The 14,827-nt window shown below is 41.1% G+C and overlaps 1 protein-coding gene across 2 annotated transcripts in view; it reads right to left on the bottom strand.

Moving 5' to 3' along the window:
• FBN1 (fibrillin 1) overlaps window positions 1-14,827 on the bottom strand; it is a 398,720-nt gene that overhangs the window by 295,021 nt on the left and 88,872 nt on the right. For both annotated transcript variants that reach the window (XM_082254921.1, XM_082254922.1), the window contains exon 4: window positions 3,207-3,302. In XM_082254921.1, the coding sequence (XP_082111047.1) occupies window positions 3,207-3,302 (96 nt within the window). The remainder of the gene's footprint in view (window positions 1-3,206; window positions 3,303-14,827) is intronic.

Below are 14,827 nucleotides of genomic sequence, written 5' to 3'. Positions count from 1 at the left end.
AGTAATTTAAGCCTCAATGCACGCAAATACACACGAATATACGCAAATACATACAAAAAAAAAACGTTTGGAAAAAGTAGATGCTCAAACCGGAGTATTGTTTGCAAGAGGCCTAATACCTTTTTTCTAATTGATATACAGCTACATGAACCAGCTATTTTCCAGCCTATCTGCAGGGAAACATAAGCAGGAGGAGCTTCTAGTCCTCTGCTGCTGGTCACATGTTAAAAATAAAAAAAGCAGCCTTAGGAATACAGATGAAAAAATAAATAATTTTTATCAATAAACTATTTTAAATTGGCATACAAATATATATTTTAAAATAAATCTTTATTATTTTGTGGCAAAACCATGGTGTGAGTGAATTTCTGTCACACCCCTCCAGCCTGTGTCTTAGAAAAAGAGGGAGGTGAAGCCTCTATTAATCTACATGTAATATCCCACCCCCATTGTGTTTAGCTGGTTAGTGGGCAAGAGGCATGAGAGAGGGAGTGAGCAGCAGTCATTTACCACTGTGTATATATGCCCACATGTGTGACTCTATAGTCACATGGGCTGCTCAGATGTGATAGGGAGGAAATACTCAGCATAGAAACTCACTGAAAACTGAGCATGTGCAGAGTTGCCATCACAGCTGCAAAATCCCTCGCTGAATTGGGGACATGAACAGAAGATGGAGACAGAGAGCAGTAGGATTCAGCAGGTTTTTTGCAGAATACAGGAAACAAATCTCATAGTGACTGAGTGAGTATTAACAGCATGTAATACAGTACACTATGTATCTATAATTTTTTATGATGTGGATTTAGTGACACTTTAACCATTTGCCGTTCGTATAACTTACGTATTCGGCGGCAAGATGGCTCTGCTGCACAGGATCACGTACCTAGTATGTTATCCTGCACTTCCGGGTCTGGGACGCGCACACAGCGGGAGCTGATCTGTTGGTACAATGGACTTGATGTCTGCCAGCACCCGCTGATCATTAAGCAGAAAGCCAGAATGGCGATCTGCCCATTTAACCACTTTACCACCGGAGGATTTTGCTGTCTTACGTCGTCCAGGCCACTTTTTGCAATTCGGCGATGTGCGAATTTAACTGACAATTGCGCGGTCGTGCGACGCTGTACCCATACGAAATTTACGTCCTTTTTTTCCCACAAACAGAGCTTTATTTTGGTGGTATTTGATCACCTGTGCGATTTTTACTTTTTGCGCTATAAACAAAAAAAGAGCGTTAATTTTGAAAAAATAACAATATTTTTAACATTTTTTTATATGAAATTCCCCCCCAAAAAAAAGTAAAAATCAAAATTTTTTTAAATTTTTGGCCAATTTGTTTTCTGTTACATATGTTTGGTAAAAAAAATCACAATAAGCATATTTTGATTGGTTTGCGCAAAAGTTATTGCGTTTACTAACTAAGATTTCTGTCATTTTTGGTGTTTTTTTTTAACGCGTAATGATGGCGATCTGCGATTTTTTTTGCGGGACTGCGACATTGCGGCGGACAGATTGGACCCTTGACTGACGTTTATGACACTTTTGGGGGTACCAGTGACATTTCTATAGTAATCAGTGCTATAAATATGCACTGTTACTGTAAAAATGACACTGGCAGGGAAGGGGTTAATTTTATTGGAGAGGGAGGGGTTAATGTATGCCTGGTGCTTACTGACGTGTGTGGGGGGAGGTGACTGAGTGACACAAGGACAGATCGCATTTTCAGCTATGCTGAACACTGCAATCTGTCACTCCTTGTCACTTAGGAGATCCGCCCGCTCTGTTTACACAAGCGGGCGGATCTCCAAACTAGATCCCCGACGATCGCCGCCGCTCCTCCCCTGGCCCGACTCCCGCTGTGACTGAAAACTGGGAGCGCCGCCTACAGGGGGAGGAGTCCAGCGACGTAGGTCTACGTCGCTGGATGGTATCGAGCCACTTTGCCGCAGTACGGTCAACGTGACCGGTCGGCAAGTGGTTAAACAAGACAGATCCGCCCCTTCTGTCAGTAGGGGAGGCATTGATCCGGTGTTCCTGCAAAGCAGGAGCATGGATCAGTGCCTTCCCCTAGTAAAAGCACCTCCTACACAGTATACAAGCACTAGCCAGGCACACATGTAACCCTTTGATTGCCTCTGATGTTAACCCCTTCCTAGCCAGAGTCATTAGTACAGTGACAGTGCATATTTTTAGCACTGAACACTGTATTCGTGTCACTGGTCCCCAAAAAGTGTCAAAAGTGTTAGTTACTGTCCAATTTGTCTGCCACAATATCACAGTCCTGCTATAAGTTGCTGATCGTCGCCATTACTTGTAAATGAAAAAAATTATAAAAATTCCATAAATATATCTCATAGTTTATAGACGCTATAGACGTTATAACTTTTGTACAAACCAATCAAATAAAGCTTATTGTGACTTTTTTTTTACCAAAAATATGTAGCAGAATAAATGTAATTGAAAATGAATGAAGAAATTAGATTTTTTACTTTTTTTATTGGATATGTTTTATAGCAGAAAGTAAAAAAAATGTTTTTGTTTTTCAAAATTGTTGTTTTTTTATTGTTTATAGCGCAAAAAAAAAATAAAATCGCAGAGGTGATGAAATAACACCAAAAGAAAGCTCTATTTGTGGGGAAAAAAAGGACGTAAATTTTTTTTTTTCTGGGTACAGCGTCCCTCAACCGTGCAATTGTTAGTTATAGTAACACAGTGCCGTATCTCAAAAAATGGCCTGGTCATGAAGGGGGGTAAATATTCTGGAGGTCAAGTGGTTAAAGTAGAACACTTTTTCTTTTACATATTGTCCTCCTCTATCCCCAGGCAAAGATAATGGCATTTTCAGTTACTGATCCTTCTCACTGACGATACTTACCTGCCCATTACAATAGATCCACTACAAAAAGAACATTTTGTAACATGTTGCAAGTGTATCCTGTAACAACCATTCAATGGAGTTTCTTATTTTTCTAATTGTGTTTAGAAAGTAGATACCAGATTCTGACTGCTTACAATAGACACCATTTTTGCTATGGTCTTCTCATTACTTGCCATAGCCTTTTCCTTTTATCCCATTCCATCGTATCTTTCACAAACAAGATTTTTCATAACAGAGTTTGGACAGATATTTATTGTTTTTACTTTTATTAGTCCTGGAAGATTATGGTAATGAATTTGTAATAAAAAAAAATTTAATCACTTACGCTGTCCACAGTGTGTCCCAATGTAACCCTTTTGGCATTGACAGTGTTCATCGCTGCATGTGCCTCCATTCATACATCTGATACTACATTGCTGAACTAAAAAGAGACAAAAATAAAACAGGATATTATTTAGCACGCAAGGAAATTACAACACTATCAAAACACATAAATGCTTAAAAATTGTTTTCCAAGATGGGAAAGATTAATATAAAACTAAAGCTTGGATAGCGCAGTCAGATAGCAGCACTCTGGGCGCTAAATATGATGGTGATCAAAAAATTATGAAATAATAGAAAAGGTACCACATCCCAAATATACTAGATAATGGTTTGGATAGATCAGGCAAGGACTTTGAAGGCACAATTGATATTTTGTATAAAAAAACAGTTTATTTTAGAGTTATTAAAAACCCACAATAGTGGTGCATGAGCCCCATAAGGCCCCGTTCACACTGTGGTGACGCTACTTGCCGGGGCGACCTCATAGGTTGCGGCCCACTGCTCGCACCACGACCTCGGAGCGGCCGGCACGGACTTCATAACATTGAAGTCAATGCAGGTCGCTCCGAGTCGCCCCAAAGAAGCTCCGGATGTTATATGAATAAAGCCGGCACACGAAAAGTCTTCTTCCAAGTAAAATGCTTTATTCCAACATGGATAGCGGTGACAACATGACAGATGCTGACGCGAGCACCGACACTTAGCTCTTTATTTTCCCACAGTGCGGTGGAGCTAGGGTGAGTTACTGTTTAAAGAAGCTCCGGACCCTTTTTCTAAGTCGGAGCGACTTGTGTCGCTCCTATTAGAACGGGTTCGCAGCTTCTCTATGGAAGGCGACCTGCCAGGCGACCAGGTCGCCTGACAGGTCGCCGTAGTGTAAACGGGGACTAAAAGGGAAACAAAGGCGTCAAACTGATACAGCAATATACACAAAAAATATATGGTTATTATAGAAGTATTATCATATCATTTGTTTCCCTTTTATGGGGCTCATGCACCACTATTGTTGGTTTTTAATAACTCTATAATAAACGTTTTTTTATACAAAATATCAATTGTGCCTTCAAAGTCCTTGCCTGATCTATCCAAACCATTATCTAAGATTAATATGAAGTCTACAAAGTAGCTACATAGAAAATAATGAAAGAGAACCCTAGTCTGACAAGAAAGTTTATATTATTTTAAAAGAGACAATGGTCTATAAATGGAACCCATTGACAGTTTCGACTTAGACAAATAAAGAAGGTGACCCAGGTCTGCCTAACTTTGAATTTTACCACAAAGCAATGATATTGCATTGTATGACAAATTGGTTTCATATTGAACCAGATAAGATCTCCACACCAGTGTTAATTTCGTCGACTAAAACCGACTAAAATGCGACTAAAACTAAAACAATTCAGATGACTAAAATACGACTAAAACTAAAATGGCATTTTAGTCTTAAGACTAAAATACGACTAAAACTAAAATGGCATTTTAGTCAAAAGTTGGTACGCACGTTGCCTCGCTTTGAGCTACTAGCTGGACCGCACGCTGAATTCCCGCTTCCGGGTACGGCGCACACAGCGGAGGGAGCCAGCGTCCTGTCACACAAGCCACGAGGCGAGACAGGAGCTCATTAGCGGTGGCTCTTACCGGTTGACCATATTCTTGGTCTTGTTTTTGCTGTGATACCCACGGTTTTTACCATTTGGAGTGTTTGACGTTTTTATGCTGCAGTGTTTTTTTATGGGTTTTATGGACATTTTAATGGATGGTTTCATATGAAGATTGCTGTGTTGTTTTTGAGCATGAATAAAGGTCAAAACCTTTTCACACTATGAGGAGCCTCTCTTTTTTTCTTCTACTTTGAGCGCATATCCACATCCATACGTCCTCTCATACAAAGGAGCAGCAGTACAAGCGCATTAGATTCTTATTGGCGTACGCCATAGGAATCCACACCTTCTGGTAAGTGTGATACCTTACCTTTGGCACAGAGTGGTGTAACGAAGGGTTACCGGAGTTTATCACGCACGATTCAAATTCCACTTAAGAGACTTTTCCAGCACATCTTGCACTTTTTGTCTTCACTTCACGGACTGTCACTATCAGATACTGTTTGCATTTAATATGTATTTATTTTAATAATTGATACGGTATTCAAGCACTTTATATTGTCACTATTGTTTCACACGTTTGCACGTGCACTTTTGTTGACATTTATTGGTTTTATTGAATTTATTGTATTTATTGGTTTAATATTTATTTTATTTTTTACTTACTATACATCAGCATATACGATATTTAAGCACTTTATATCAATACTGTTTACACGTTTGCACGTGCACTTTATTGAAATTTGTATGATATTTATTTATATATATAATTTTTCACATAGGGTAGCGCAGTACTTTACTGTTTTTTATAACTAAAACTAAATCGAAATTTGCTGCCAAAATTAACACTGGTGCATGCTCAAAGCTTAATACCATAAATAATAACATATTAGATTTTTCACTCCAGGACCAGCAGTAGTATATAATGAGTTTGGAAATTGTAGAGAAATGCTTAAATAATGCATTACAAATTACAATTGAACTACACCCATTCGATTATAGATGACTAAAATTCGTTTTAGCCGACTAAAATGTAGGACGTTTTAGTCGACTAAACTGTACTGGAGTTTTAGTCGACTAAATACGGCTAAAACTAAAACACTTGCAGAAGACTAAAATGGGACTAAAACTAAAATGCCATTTTAGTCCTAAGACTAAGACTAAAACTGAATTGAAATCTGCTGCCAAAATTAACAACTGGAAAGAGATATATCACCTTTATAGCATTACTTTGGATTGAACCTTTGCAGGCGTCACTCAGTCAACCTCTTATTTTTTTTTTTTTTATTCTGCTTTTTTAAACCTTTCCTCCTACCTGGGCCTACTATCTCCATGATTTAACAAGCCAAGCTTTGTCCTAAAAAAAGGAGCTTCACAAGTAGTGGAGTTGCATGGAAGTACCTGGCCTCCAACACCTAGCACTACCAGATGAGAAGTACACTAAGGGATTTATATTGTCCATTTTAAAGTGGAAAAATGGTGTCGTGTCATACAGCTTCTGCCACCATCAGGATAGACAGCACCAAAGGTATCCTCCACCTACAACACTATGCACTCTTCAGATAATAAAAAACTGCAGGAAGCAAATATGCAGCCCTAGGCTCTCAGCTCCACCACTCCTCTGATGACCTCCAGACCACAGTTCTCCATCACAATCACACTCTTGGGCACTCAAAGCGATTATGCAGCACTAAGTAAGAAGAATCACTCATGTGAAGGAGCCATAAAAAGTAAAGATAGTGTAGTATGACCAGGTAATCAAATAAAAAAAACGATAAAATTCATCAAAAATATAATGATAGATAATTTGTCAGGTTTGGAGCATTTAAAACATGAAAGGCAGTGAAAATCAATGGAAGTGTGATAGATTGTGGGAGTGATTCTTCTTACATAGTGCGGCATGGTCGCTATAAGTGTCCAAGAGTGCGATGGAGAACCGCAGTCTGGAGGACATCAGAGGAACAGTAAAGCTGAGAGCCTAGAGCTGTATAATTGCTGCTTGCTGATTATTATGATCTGGTGAGTGCATGGTGTCATAGGTGGAGGATACCTTCGGTACTGTCTATCTTGATGGCGGTGGAAGCTGTATGACAAGACACCTCTTTTTTTACTTTAAAGTGGACTTAATTACTCACTTCGTCTTGGTGGAAAACTGTGGACTCTTAATCATTTTTTATTTTCACTGTTGTTCCAATGTACTCCTTTTTGGTATATTAAGTGTATACACATAACTCTAGACCAGTGGTCTCCAAACTGCAAACCAGTGGTCTCCAGATGCGGCCATTTCCTTGTTTTTATCTGGCCCTTGAGGTACTATTTTTATCTACTGACAATATAAATGGGACAATTCCCCCCACTGACACCAATAAGGGGCACAATTCCTCCCACTGACAATTCCTCCCAAACACATCAACAATGGGACCCAATGACACCAATAATGGGGCACAATTCCTCCCAATGACACCAACAGTGGGGCACAATTCCTCCCACTGACACCAATAGCTGGGTGCAATCACTCCCACTGACACCAAAAATGGGGCATTGTTCATTGCCACTGACGTCAGGACCTTTTCTACTCCCAATGGCCACAGTCCAGATCCAGATTTCTGTGTTATCAAACCTTTTAGGTATAACATTGCTCTCATTTACAACAAAATGTGCCTCTTAGCTGTAGAAAGTCCTTCCTGGGTGGCCTTACTCTCCATGCTCCTAGGACCATTGTCTAAGATCAAAATAGGGGATTATAAGAGCCGGTTCACATAGGCGCGACCCGACTTGCCGGGGCGACCTGTGAAGTCGCGGTGCGCAGCTCGCACCGGGACCTCGGAGCGGCATGCACGGACTTCATATCATTGAAGTCAATGCAGGTCGCTCCAGGTCGCCCCAAAGTAGCACAGGACCCTTTTTCCAAGTCGGAGCGACTTGTGTCGCTCCTATTAGAACGGGTCCTGTGCTAATCTATGGCAGGCGACCCACGGCGACTTGTCAGGCGACCAGGTCGCCTGACAAGTCGCCCCAGTGTGAACCGGCTCTTAGACACTCAGTGAAATTCAATAAAGCCACATATTTATGGCAGTAGTTTTCTCAAGAACTACCTGTGCCTAATTCAGGCAAGTATTTACACCATTGTTGGCAATGTCCATATTTGAGAAATTACTTGTACTGGGTGGGTGGAGTCTGATGGGAAACTGAGAGCCTAGTTCCCCATTAGGTTCACTTAACTTTTGATCAACAGCCTAAAGCAGTCAGAAGATTTAAAAGCCAATATTGGTCTGAATAGTGGGTATGGATCCACCCACTGCTGTGCTCTGTCACTTAAAAGTAAAGCGGACCTTATAGGGAACTAGGCTCTCAGTTTTCCATTAGGCTCTGGACATCACTAGTAAAAAGAACTTCTCAGCCGTGCACCTGGAAGCGTAACAGGCAAAGTGACCAGGGAGGCAGGGAATGAGTGCACTGATGGACCGCCCTCGTGAATAGGGTGTAAGCACCAACACTTTTGGTGCTGCTCCCTTTCTGAATTTCGCAGTGTGTGTATCAGAGAGTTACACTATATTACCAGTGTATTGGGATGCCTGCCTTTACACGCACATGAACTTTAATGGCATCCCAGTCTTAGTTTGTAGGGTTCTTGATATTGAGTTGGCCCACCCATTGCAGCTATAATCAACTCTTCTGGGAAGGCTGTCCACAAGGTTTAGGAGTGTGTCTATGGGAATGTTTGACCATTCTTCCAGAAGCGCATTTGTGAGGTCAGGCACTGATGTGGTAGAGAAGGCCTGGCTCACAGTCTCTGCTCTAATTCATCTCAAAGGTGTTCTATCCAGTTGAGGTGAGGACTCTGTGCAGGTCTGTCAAGTTCCTCCACCCCAAACTCACTCATTCATGCCTTTATGGACCTTGCTTGCTTTATTGGCCAACTCAATACGGACTAAGAATGGAATGCCATTAACGTTCATGTGCGTATAAAGGCAGGTGTCCCAATACTTTTGGTAATATAGTGTATGTGGCACTACAAGTACAGTAATTAAAATGGGTGAAGTGCTGTGTGCGGAAAGAGGCAAGGGACACTGCAAGTCTTACTGCTAGTAAGGTGGTGTGAGGCTCTGCTTATAACAGGGGTTTGATAGCTTTGGTCATTTTGTAAAAATTTAAAGGAACCGTTATTTTTATCTTTACAGAAACCTTGAATATTAGACATTTTACAGGCTTTTATTTGTACTAAGTGTATACCTATACATAGTAAACATTCCTCTTTTCTGTTTTATATAAAATAATTAATCTAGGTTCCACAGAACTCTGTCTGCTAGGAGGAAATTGCCAACATTTTTCACAGGCAGCTGTTTTTACCACTTGGTCCTGTCTCAATTTGGATTTAGCTTTTCAGGTTCTTTCTATGCTTTACAAAGCAGAACCAGATCCCTGAGTACTTCTTATAAGACCTGGAGGGATAGAACAGTTGTTTATAAGGAATTTACTAGGCTCGCCCTCTAATTGACAGGAACAAATCATGAAAAAGATCAAGGATTTACAAGAATGCTATCATCATTTTCTTGTTATATCCTCCGGTGTATGTAAGCTTTACCAATAAATTTCTCTTATTTGCTCCCTTGTGGCCTGTTAACTATACCATTGTAAGGTTTTTACTGTATATCAGTTCAAGAAATGCTAAAGATTGGCTCTTCATCCAGTCAGAAGCCTTGTATGCTGAAAACTTCCTTCACTCTCTACGTGCTGGTTCATATTGGTGCGATGCGGGAACCCTGCGAATCCACTGCGGGTTCAAGCATCCCACCCGACTTACAGGCAGTTCCCACTGCCATATGCGAACTGCTAGGAATGTCAATACAAAGTTAACCACTTTACGTCCGCTCACAGTAATACTACTGCGGCAGAGTGGCTCGTTATCGTCTGACGACGTAGTATTAACGTCGTCAGACACTCCCCCTTCTGGGCGGCGCTTGCGCGCCGCCGGAGGCTCGCTCCCGCTGTTTTCATTCACAGCGGGAGTCGGGCCAGGGGAGGAGCAGCGGCGATCGCCGCTGCTCTGCCCCGATCGCCGGGGATCTAGTGTGGAGATCCGCCCGCCTGTGTAAACACAAGCGGACGGATCTCCATAGTGACAGGGAGTGACAGATCGGACTGTTCAGCATAGCTGGACATCTGATCTGTCCCTGACTCACTCAGTCACCTCCCCCCCTACACATCAGTAAGCACCAGGCATACATTAACCCCTCCCTCTCCAATAAAATTAACCCCTTCCCCGCCAGTGTCATTTTTACAGTAACAGTGCATATATATAGCACTGATTACTGCAGTAATGTCACTGGTACCCCCAAAAGTGTCAAAAATGTCAGTCCAGGGTCCGATCTGTCCGCCGCAATGTCGCAGTCCCACCAAAAAAAATCGCAGATCGCCGCCATTACGCGTTAAAAAAAAAAACACCAAAAATGACAGAAATCTTTCCCTTTGTTAGTAAACGCAATAACTTTTGCGCAAACCAATCAAAATACGCTTATTGCGATTTTTTTTACCAAACATAGGTAGCAGAAAACAAATTGGCCAAAATTTTTTAAAAAAATTGGTTTTTACATCTTTTTTGGGGGGAATTTCATATAAAAAAATGTTAAAAATATTGTTATTTTTTCAAAATAAACGCTCTTTTTTTGTTTATAGCGCAAAAAGTAAAAATCGCACAGGTGATCAAATACCACCAAAAGAAAGCTCTGTTTGTAGGAAAAAAAGGACGTAAATTTCGTTTGGGTACGGCGTCGCACGACCGCGCAATTGTCAGTTGAAGTCGCACAGCGCCGAATCGCAAAAAGTGGCCTGGACGGAAGACAGCAAAACCCTCCGGTGGTAAAGTGGTTAATGACACCCCCAGGTCAGTTTGCATATCGCAGAGGGAACTGTCAATTCGGACACGAATCAGATCGCATAGGTGTGAACACCCATGGATACGATTCTGATACGGACCAAAAAAAATGCAAATGTGATGCGAATTCAGCAATACAATCTGTATGGCTGAATTTGCATCGCACAGACATCGGTAATAATATATTGGTAGTGCTTAACCCAAAAATGAACGAAATATTGGTAACCGTGAATATGTGACAAATAATTTCAAACACATCAAATAAATTAATGGTCCGTGGATACTAAAAAAATAGTCCCAAAAGATATGTGCACAGATGGATTAAATTTGTCCCAACAACTGAATCCAATACTGCGTGTGCTGACTGTGGAGCTCCAGGAAAACGAGCCCCAATGTTTATCTCCGCATACCTGCTACAAACCATCATTCCCTATGAACCTCCATGAGTGTATATAAAAGCCTGCTGCGGTCTATCCTTTGATTGGGTGACCAGATATATCTGGTAAATGGTACATTTGGATGTTCAGTGTTGGTGACTTTTCACGGGTGTGCATATTGCTGTGATCTACGTTGCTTCTTTCCATCTATGATTTATAAGAGATACACGGGATATATGGGGTCTCATGTGTGAGTGTAACCTCCCACTTTATTCTGTTTCCCCCATTTTTCCGTACGGTATCATGTTTTTTCCATGTTTCCTGTTTATCTATGATCGCGGAGTTTCTTCTATTTGAGTGTTTGCTGTCCGATATCAGCGAGAGGTGAACCGAGTGGATCCTGCCAAGGAGAGGAGAGGGGGGGAGGAAAGGGAAGGGGACACAAGGCTTGGAATCAATCAGCAGTCCAAGGCGCCCAGACCTTATCATACTTCCAACCCCTGTTCATGTAAGTAAGTTTGTACATAGGCAGATCCGCATCCACCAATTTAAGCCAAGATGCCACATCCGGGGGAGATGAAGCAGCCCACTTAAGAAGTATGCCCTTTTTTGCATAATATAAAAGGTAGGAGATCAGCAGCTTGGAATGATGCGAGCGCTGATCATCCTCATGGATACCCAGCAATGCCAACTCTGGGGAGACCTGCAGCGAGAGCCCCAGCCTGGCATTGATAGCCCCAAAAACTGCCGCCCAGTAACAGGGCCTACAGGTTTTGATTGCTACTCATACTTCATTCAACTACATGAGTTGGATTCGGTTGTTGGGACTAATTTAATCCATCTGTGCACATATCTGTTGGGACTATTTTTTTAGTATCCACGGACCATTAATTAATTTGATGTGTTTGATATTATTTGTCACATATTCACGGTTACCAATATTTCGTTCATTTTTGGGTTAAGCGCTACACATATATTAGTACCAATTCTGCAGGATTTTCTATAGATCCATGTGTGCAGCTTCCCTTTTCCTTTCACAGAGATATTTTCACAGATACACCTCCACTATATACAATCTTTTTACACTAATATTTATTACTTTTTTTCGTTAGCGCAGAAATCTGCCCACATTTGTATCGTACAGACATCGTAGGATTAGTGCGGTGCGAATCACATGCAATGTCTGACATCGCTATAGTGTGAACCGACACTACCTCTGGACTGTTATCAGTTAGCATTGTTCCCTGCTATCTCTGTGTACAACAAAACACTTTCCTTGTTATAACGAAAAGAGGAATGCGTTGTGTAGAACAAACTCCTTACCCTAGAGTGGCATGCTGCTCAGCGCAGATGTCACCCTAGTACAGGAAGTGTGTTAATTGTAGGATTACCAGGTTAAAATAAAGGGAAAAGTGTAAAAAAAAAAATCAATTGCACCCACATCTGAGCACCAATAAGCTGCAATACTATCAATGTTTTGTTTTTGGGTTTACCCACTTAAGGACCAGGCTTATTTTGAACACATGTTGTTTACAAGTTAAAATCTGTATTTTTTTGCTAGAAAAAAACCTAGAACCCCCAAACATTATATATATATATATATATATATATATATATATATATCTTTTTTTTAGAAAAGACTCTGGAGAATAAAATGGCGGTCATTGCAATGTTTTATGTCACACGGTTAATTTTGTGCAGCGGTCTTTCAAACGCAATTTTTTTGGGAAAAAAACACTTCACTGAATCTCGAAAAACCTGAATAGTAAAGCTAGCCCAATTTTTTTGTATATTGTGAAAGGTGATGTCATGCCGAGTAAATAGATACCCAACATGTTATGGTTTAAAATTGCACACACTCATGGAATGGCGACAAACTACGGTACTTAAAAATCTCCATAGACGATGATTTCAAATTTTTGAAACGGTTACCAGTTTAGAGTTACAGAGGAGGTCTTTTGCTAGAATTATTGTGCTCTTGAATATTGTATTTTTTTTTAAAATTGGCGCCATTGGCAGCCGAGTAAACCAGAAGTGACGTTGTGACGATGCTTAAGGGTTACTTCATCGGAGACCCAATTGAAGTCGAATCACACTTAATTCGGGACTCTGACCAGCCAGCAAATGTGCTGGCTGGTTATCACCATAAAGCCAATCACCGGCTCTAAAAACGGTACCGGATTAGTGTAGGCCTCACAAAACCCCCCAAAAAGAAAAAACCGGTACTGGGGTGATGCCTCTAGCTGCAGGCATCACCCCAGTACAACCACTTCTTTAAGCCGATGTACAGGTACACTGGTTTGTGGGAAGTGGTTAAATACACTTTAAAGTGATTGTAAGGCCTCGTGCACACAGGGCATTCTAAAAATGCCAGTGCTGCTACCAGGAAAAAGCAGCTGTAAAAATGTGCTTTTTGCCCCATTTTTGACTTGCGTTTTTTTTTGGCATTAGCGTTTTTACAGTAAAAACACTCCATATAATGTAAAAAAGTCTAAAAACGCCAAAAGCGGCTATTTGGCGTTTTTACAACTCAACAGCCTCAGCTCCACACGGGTGACAAAAACACCAGACAACTTTCAGCCTGTGTGTACAGCTCCTCATCTGACAGAAGCCGGTCTCACAATCTGCTTCTGTTAAGTGAGCATGCTGGAAAGCCAGCATCTGATCAGAGCTTGCAGTCAATGACTGCGAGTGCTGATCACTGTGTTCTGGCGGGGAATCAGTCCCCCTGTCAGAACACAAAAGCTCAGCTGGGAGATCACCACACTAACATTGGTTAGTACAACGATCTGTGAGATTTTTCATTCAGTCCGCCTTGCGGCTTCACGGCTGGGTCCTTACTGCGCTCAGTAATTTGCCTGGAAGCAGAGGGAGGAGGAGGGGGGCGAAACTCTAACATACCTCGCCGCGGCAAGGTCTGACGGAAGTAGGGACAGGGTATCTGTCAAAAACAGGTACCCACTCACCCTGAAAGGTGCCAAATGTGGTACCAGAGGGGGGGGGAGGAGACAGATAAGCGGAAGTTCCACTTTTGAGTAGAACTCCGCTTTAAGGCCCGTATACATGATAAAAAAATCAAAAATAAGTAAAATTTATGCAACGAACAATTGCCAATTATCTGATCGTTAGTATTGTGCTTTCGACAGCCGATTCTAACTCTTCGGACAACAAAACCTGAAGGTGCAGGCTAGAAAATTTTTTATGGTAAGTGAACACAACATCCAATTTTCATTTAATTGATACAGTTTTTGTCCGAAAAAAATCGAAAGAGCAAGACTACGCATGCTTGGAAAAAGAAAGAATACATTACAACACAATTCAGCACATTACATCACTTCCCAAGTTGTTTTCTTTCGTAGGAGAATTTTGTGTACATTACAGTAATCTCTTCATTTTTTATATGAGACCAGCATGTAACTAAAAACAGATGCTTATTCATCTGACAATCTCATGGTGTGTACCGGGCTTAACAAATAGAAGCTGATCTCCAGCTAACACTTTATTACTGGTTACAGAAAAAACAAAAAATTTCCGTTCGGGATTAAAGTTTTACATAAATAAATAAAAGCTGACCACTTAAAGCACCCATGGCAGTGTTAAATGATTTGCCCCAACCCTCTAACCCTTAAAAGATAACGAATGCAGCCATCACACCATCACATCTAAAGCCTGGTACACACAAAGAGATTATCGGCCGAATATTCGTCTGTTTTATGTTCCATGTTAAACTCATATCGAAAATGAAGGTATACTCAAGGTATGAAAATTC

Source organism: Pelophylax lessonae (assembly GCF_965119305.1).
Source record: "Pelophylax lessonae genome assembly, chromosome: 4".
Taxonomy (NCBI): Eukaryota; Metazoa; Chordata; class Amphibia; order Anura; family Ranidae; genus Pelophylax; species Pelophylax lessonae.
This window is presented reverse-complemented; position numbering and strand designations above follow the sequence as displayed.